At 60.1% G+C, this 6,726-nt stretch overlaps 1 protein-coding gene across 4 annotated transcripts in view; it reads right to left on the bottom strand.

Moving 5' to 3' along the window:
- Positions 1-2,811: 2,811 nt before the first annotated feature.
- CACNA1B (calcium voltage-gated channel subunit alpha1 B) overlaps positions 2,812-6,726 on the bottom strand; it is a 191,510-nt gene continuing 187,595 nt past the window's right edge. For 2 of the 4 annotated variants that reach the window (XM_089914095.1, XM_089914094.1), the window contains 5 exons: positions 6,085-6,220; positions 5,819-5,935; positions 4,388-4,595; positions 3,899-4,140; positions 2,812-3,511 (listed from right to left, as the gene is read on the bottom strand). In XM_089914095.1, the coding sequence (XP_089770221.1) occupies positions 2,975-3,511; positions 3,899-4,140; positions 4,388-4,595; positions 5,819-5,935; positions 6,085-6,220 (1,240 nt within the window). In that variant the 3' untranslated portion in view covers positions 2,812-2,974. Of the gene's footprint in view, positions 3,512-3,894; positions 4,141-4,387; positions 4,596-5,818; positions 5,936-6,078; positions 6,221-6,726 lie in introns of all 4 variants that reach the window. The other 2 variants (XM_089914093.1, XM_089914096.1) reach the window with 2 other exon arrangements.

The following is a 6,726-nucleotide window of genomic DNA, read 5'->3' as shown; positions in this document are numbered from 1 at the left end:
CCACATAACCCTACACTGTTAGTGGTTATATAGACAAACCCTTTGCCTGTAACCTAACCCTAACCTCTAATTCCTAACCCCTACTCTAACTTACATCCCAACCTCAACCCCAAACCTAACTCTAACCTCTAACCATTAACCCACCCAACACAGCCACCCCAAACCTCAGCCAATGCCTGTTCAACTCCCAAACTGTATTCCTAACCCTAAAGCAACCACATCCCCCGTGAGTCCTTATCCTGGCTCCTCCAGCCACAGGCCTACCCTGATCCTCACCACGAAGCTGGGCCTAATCCACCCTTGCATCCTATCAGCCCCAGAGCAAGTTGAAGAGGTTCTCACCTTCTTCTGAGCCCCGTACCCAAGGAGATGGCTCATCCGCCTGGCTCCGCACCCCTTGCATATATCACCCAGCAGCACGGTGGGGTTTTGTTTTTGATTTTTTGCTAAGTTTTATTTTAATCCAAGGACTTTGCTTCATACAAAATGTCATTGTAGAAACAATAGCAGAATCCAAAGTTTGGCTGATAAATATTACTCAGGCAGCAAACTAGTCAATCACAGAATTTTTTTTTAAAGCAAGTCCCAGTTGTGTTGCATGGTTGGGACTTCTCTTTTTGTTTTTGTTTTTTTTAAACACTGTTCTTAAATATAAAGTTTTGCAACAAACCCTTGATTTATATCAAATATAATTAAAAATTAACAAATGAATACATTTTATCAAAAAGTACGAAGATATACATGTCATGCACATACTTGAATATATGTATATATGTATATATTTTACATGCACACAGAACTTATTCAAACTACAGCCACTGCTTGACTGGTTCCAGATGCAGACAACTGGTTGATGCTCTTCAAATTTGGCAACTCACTATGAGATTTTGAGGGAAACGTGACAGCTGAGAAGAGACAGTACAGAAACAAAACGCAGAGTCGGGAAAACAAGACAGTATATCCCCCGCTCTCTGTAATTGTCACCACTTCCAGTGTCTAGAAGAATCCAGACAAGCCAGCATGGCTGTGTGGGTCCGGAAAAGTGGATTCTCTGCCCAACGTGGCCTGGGGAAGCGGCTGTGGTTCTGTACAGAATGAATACACTCAAAATAATGTGGGCGGGGGGACCAGAGACAACACATCTACCGAAATACACACGCTTCTGCTCTGCAGCAGGAGCCAGGGATGACATGCACAGCCCGAAATTCCGATTTTAATTATATCCTACTTGAGTAAAATACTCTGTTATTTTAAAGTTTCAGAGTGTTGTGCCTTCAAGTAAGGAAATTCTATAAAATGGTTTGGCCACAATCATGCTCAAACCCTAGAACAGGTGGCGGTCTTGTGTGTTTTATTTCTAATATTAAACGTGTGTCTTTTGTTGCATAGCCCTATGGGTTAACGGCATCCACTCACGGGGACACACAGACACGCACACACACACATCACACTCCAAGTCTCTTTAGGAGAATCATGGGGTAAAAGCCAATGGGAACACTCAAATGGTCCAGCAAAGAGATCATCTCACATTTCAAACTACGGAGGACACACCCGAATCTACTCATCTAAATGCTCCTTTTGTTCACAAAACAGAGGCTCTCCAGTGCTTTATGCACCACGTCCTAACAGTGGCCTTTTTTGAATGTGGCCCTGAAGCAGGACTTCGTTTGGCTGCCTGCTTTCCCACCTCTTGTGCCAGAAAGAGTGTGGGCTCAGATGCCCAGCTCAGCAGCTGCAGCTGAGCTGCTCCTTCCTCCGAGCTCCGGCCTCATTTCCGTTTGTTTCCCAGCTGCCCTCATCTGCTCAGACGCGGGCACTCCTCCTGCCCCCACCCCATCCAATCTCCCCTGCTTCCCACCAGCCACTCCCCGATGAGTCTTCTGTGAAAAGAAATTTGCACAACTACAGAGATTGCGCCCTGCCTGTCAGGCACCCCGTCCCTGAGAATCGGGTGTAGAAAGACTGACCGGCCCACGCGGGCCATGCTACACATGCCCTGCAGCCTCTACTGGTTCGAGGAAAAAGGGCAAACGGCCGCTTCATTCCAACTGCGACGGACCTACTGGATGTTTTCTGCACGTTCTCCATTACATCCGCTTTCTACTCAGTTGCTGTTTGCAACAGTTTCCACAAAGCCCACTCGCAGTCCACACAGGCCTCCCGTCCCGCCCCCGGGAGCCTGCGCGAGGGGCTAGGAGGTCAGGCACTTGGTCGAGAGCCGCGGGAGCCGGGGTGGTCTGGTCGGCCGCCTGGACTAGACACAGAGCATGTCCTCGAGCAAGCCGAGAACACACATCCTGAGAGGCTGAGGTCCTCCTATAGGTTTCATGTTTTACAGTCATGTTAACATTCCCTTCCCCGTTATTCTGGTTTTTTATTTTTATTTTCTGATCAAGTATATAGAGTCAACAAACGAGTGAAGGGTGTTGTGACTAAAAATCAAAACCAACAGCAAGAACGTTGTCCAGATTTGGTCCCTGTCAGGGCTGACTGTGTCTGGGAGAGGACAGAGCATCTGCGTGTGTTTCTAGTGCCTATTTGCCATTTTAGGTACGAAGGGCGCCACCGGACTGTTGGTGTGCGGGGGCTGACGAGACCTGCTCGGTCTACCACCGACTCTGTCCTGAGGTCTCGCCCGCCCCTCTGCACCACACGTTTGGATGAAGGATGATCCGCAAAAGATTCAGACCTCCTGCAAAACGTTCCCAGCACACACCTCGGACGCTGGGTCCTTCACCCAGTGCCGCTCAGCACACACAGCCGCGTCCTGCGAGACCCAGGGAGGCAGCGCGGGAGGGGTAGAGGGGGAGCCACATCCCTCTACAAACCGTTCCACCCAGCGCGAGGGAGGAGACACAGGGGCGAGGCTGTCCTCCCGGGGCTGCGGCCCCCGCCTCAGCGCCCGAGCGCCCCCGGAGCCCAGCGCGGATGATAAAACTCATCACCTGGGACGCGCCCGCCGGTCGCGGTGCGGCTAGCACCAGTGGTCTTGGTCGGGGTGGTGGTAGCTGCGCCGCCCCCGGCCGCCCCCGCCAGAGCTGAGCCCCAGAGTGCAGTGGTAGCCGTTGGGCACCCGGCGGAGGGGGTGCGACTGGGAGGTCAGGGAGGACACGTAGGAAGTCCGGGACGAGCGGCCCGAGTTGGTGGCCACGGCCTCCTCGAAGGTGAGCGTGTCCTCAGGTTGGGTGCGGGCAGCAGCCTCGCTGTCCAGACGCCGCCCCAGGTACGGGTCGGAGCCGATCCGAGAGCTGGGGGCCAGGGGCTGGCTGAGGGGGTCTCTCTGGAGCAGGGCGTTGTGTTCTGAAAGGCCACGGCTAAGCCGGCCGGGGGAGAAGGCAGGGAGGCTGGTCTGAGCCCCAGCAAAGTGGACGGGCGAGGAGTTGGCCGTCTTATAGGCGATGCTGGGACGGGGGGTCAGCGGGGTCTGGGGCAGCTGCCTCCGCCCGCCGCGGCCAGGGGTGCTAGCACCAGATGTTGGCAGCAGGGGGCTCCCGTTCGCTGAAGCACTGCCCTGCAGGAAACGGGAACACAGCAAACCCCAGTCAAAGGACAGGGCGAACAGAGCACAGCACAGCGGAGAGCCATGGCGGGGGGCGGGGGCGGGCAGCTGGGATGGACCCGGGGCGGCCCCAGGAGGGTCGGATGGCAGTCTGGGGATGGTGGTGACAGCAAGGGATAGGCACAGGGCAAGGGACCAGGAGACCACAGCCCAGCCCACCTCAGTCAGAAGGAAAGCAAAGAAGGGACTGGACAGCGGGAGGGCCAGGGCTCCGCCCGGCGGGATGGACGGGCCCGGGAAGCAAGGAGCGCAGGCTTGGGCCTAGGAACCAGGACGGGAAGGGGCTCCCTCCCGGACCCCAGGGAGCGCGGGCGAGGTGGGGTTCTGAGGCCCACGTACCTGTCTCGGGGGTCCTGGCTCCTGCCCAGCGGTTGGCGACGCGGGGTGACTACTGAGGGAGGGCTGGGGCTGGGGCGGCTCACGGCCCCCAAAGCGGTCGCAGGAGTAGAAGCGCTGCTTCTCGGAGGAGGCGGAGGGCTGCCTTCGCTCCTGGGACCGGCCCCGCTCCTGCCTGCGCTCCCGCCGGCAGCCTGCTGGCCCGTCCCCCGGGGGCGGCCCTGGCCCCACGGCGCTGTTGGGTGCTGGCGGGGGGGAGAGGAGAAGTCAGCACAGCCAAGCCGGCGGCGAAACAGACCCCACCCCGGCCTGGCCCCCCAGGGCCAGCAGAGGGTCCCAGGGCAGAGCTGGGGCGGGGGGGGGGGGGCTCCTGCCTGGTCTCAGGCTCAGGGCTGGCTGTGGGGTTGTGAGGTGCAGAAAGGAAGACGGTTCCCATGTGCTCTTGAACCCCCAACTCGAGCCACCGCCCCTAGAGAGACCCCTCGCACGCACCGCCATCTGTGTCTGCGGACAGGCTGGGCCCCTTCTCCAGGGACCTCGGCTTCCTGTCCCTGCGGCGATGGCAGCGGTGGTGATGGTGAGGGGCGGCCTGGCTGGCCGGAGCGCGGTCCAGGGCGGCGTTGCAGAGACGAGCCACGGGGGGGCGCTGGGGCGCCAGAGTGGAGATGGAGCGCTTCATGGGGCTGGCGTCTGGGGCCGGCTGCGGGCGGGGACACGGGTGGGCGCACGGCCTGAGAGTGGGGTCCAGGGAGGCCCAGGGCGGCGTGGAAGCCGCCATGACACGGGGGCTGGGCAGACCACAGGACACGTCCCACCGGGAGGAATGGGCCTGGGACTCTATCCCTGAAGTTGGGGCGTCTCCCCAGACAAGGGAGGCTGTGCCCCAGGGTGCTGGGGGGGGGGGAGGGGGGAGCATGGCGCCACGGAGGGCCTGGCCTGCGGTCTGGCAGGGTCCCTGGGGAGGCCCACTGCGGGGCTGGGGTTCAGGGACCACCAAGCCCCGCCCTCTCCCTGGACTGGTCTTGCCCACCCGAGACCCACCGCTTCTTCAGAAGCGCTCTTTGCACCAAATGCTGTTTGTGTGCCTGTCTGTCTCTCCCAGGCCGGGCGGGGCCCAGGAGCCCTCTTGGCCTCAGCGTCCCTACAGGACAGGGAGGTGCAAGGAAGAGGGAGCCTATTGGCCTGGCTGGAAGGATCCCGGGGGCGGGGGGCAGAGCTGCCTCAGCGGCCACGGTGAGACCACTGTGCCAGCCCTTCCGTCCATCCAGCACCGTGAGGCTGCTCCCCCAGGGCTGAAAGCACAACCCACGGAAATGGGCTCACCCAGAGCCACTGCTCGGGCTCAAGCATCAAGGAGGGAGAAGAGGCGCCAGCATGGCACCAAAGGGAGGTGGCCAGGCCAGGAGGGCACCAGGCGCAGTGGGCAGAGACGGGGGAGTGAGGGGTTGGAAGAGGAATGCTCAACCCAGGGGCTGAGCCCGGGAAACTGCTGCAGCCCCCTGGCCAGGGGCTTCCTGCCAGGTGGTCAAGCGAGTCCCAGAGAAAGAACGTCCAGTGTCCAGAGAGGAAGCAGGGTCACCCCCAGGGCCTCTGAGAGGACATGAGGGAAAAGGGTGGCTTGAGGAGGCCCTGTGTGTGATTTCTGGGGGAGTGAAGAGCTGGAGTGGGAGAGGCGTGTCCCAGAGACAGGGAAGGGCTGGGTCAGTGACACGGGGCAGTGGGGACTCTTGCTGGCCTGGCCACACCTCTCGAGGCCAGCATCGTGTTCTGAGGGTTCCAAACAGGGCCGGTGGTGTCCAGGCTACAGTGCATTCGGGGAGGCTCCACCCCAGCAAAGCCCACATGTGGGACACAAGCTCCTCCATGCCAAGTCTCCTCACCCCCAACCCCCTCCCATGACCCCAACCCTCCCAGACCACCCACCTGAGTCTCTGCTGCCAGGCGGGGCATGGAGGCCGCTCGGCCCTGGCTCTCCAGCCCGGGTTGGGGCTCCCCGTCAGGGCCTCTCAGGGCCATGCTCTGCATCTGGACATCCACAGCCTGGGGGGACAGCAGCCCCCCAGTCACACCCTCCCCCATCCCACTCTCACCTTCTCTCCCATGCCAGCCTCCCCCCATCCTGCTCTCGCCCTCACCCTCCCACTCTCACCCCACCCCCAACCCGACCCCCCAGCCCTGGGAGCCCTCACCGGTTTTCCTGTCTGCACTACCGGGATCTCCGTGGAGTGGCCACGCTCCAGGGGCGTCGTCACCTCGCAGGGCACCTCCTGGGTCCTCTGAGTGGCCCAGGAGACCGACTCCTTGATGCCACCCTCTTGGGTGTGTCTGTGGAGGAGAGAGGATTGTCCTGTGGGCCTGGAGGTCCATGGGCCACAGAACCTGGCTCCCACCCGCCAGAAACCTCCACCCCGACCCTGTTCTGGGCTAGAAGGAGCCCAGAGGAAGGAGGCCCCTTGAGTGTGGCCACTCTCCAGTGGAGGTACAGCAATGGTCGTGCCCGCTCAGAGTTGATGGGCAGAGGGGACCCTAGTCTGGGGACATCTGACCTAGACAGGGGCTCACATGTACGGTGGGACAAGGCCACAAACGTGCACACAGGTGAGGCATCCAGCCCGCGCGGCTGCTCCGTCAGCCCTGATGGCCCACGGCTACTCACGACTCCCCTGACCCCAGCCACGGAGGCCTTCCTGCCCTGGGTCTAGGCACAAGTGTCACCTTTGGTGAGACCACTTTTGGAGGCCTTCCCCACCACACACAACCTAACCGCCTGCCCTCTCCTTGTCAGCGTCTGTCTTTCTTATCGTGTCTCCCAAGTGGCACCACAACAGCCC

The sequence above is a fragment of the Delphinapterus leucas genome, chromosome 6 (assembly GCF_059928025.1).
Source record: "Delphinapterus leucas isolate spDelLeu-1000000601 "Yukka" chromosome 6, BTC_Dleu_Yukka2, whole genome shotgun sequence".
NCBI classification, from domain to species: Eukaryota; Metazoa; Chordata; class Mammalia; order Artiodactyla; family Monodontidae; genus Delphinapterus; species Delphinapterus leucas.
The sequence above is the reverse complement of the archived record's forward strand: the minus strand, read 5'-3'. Positions and strand labels throughout refer to the sequence as shown.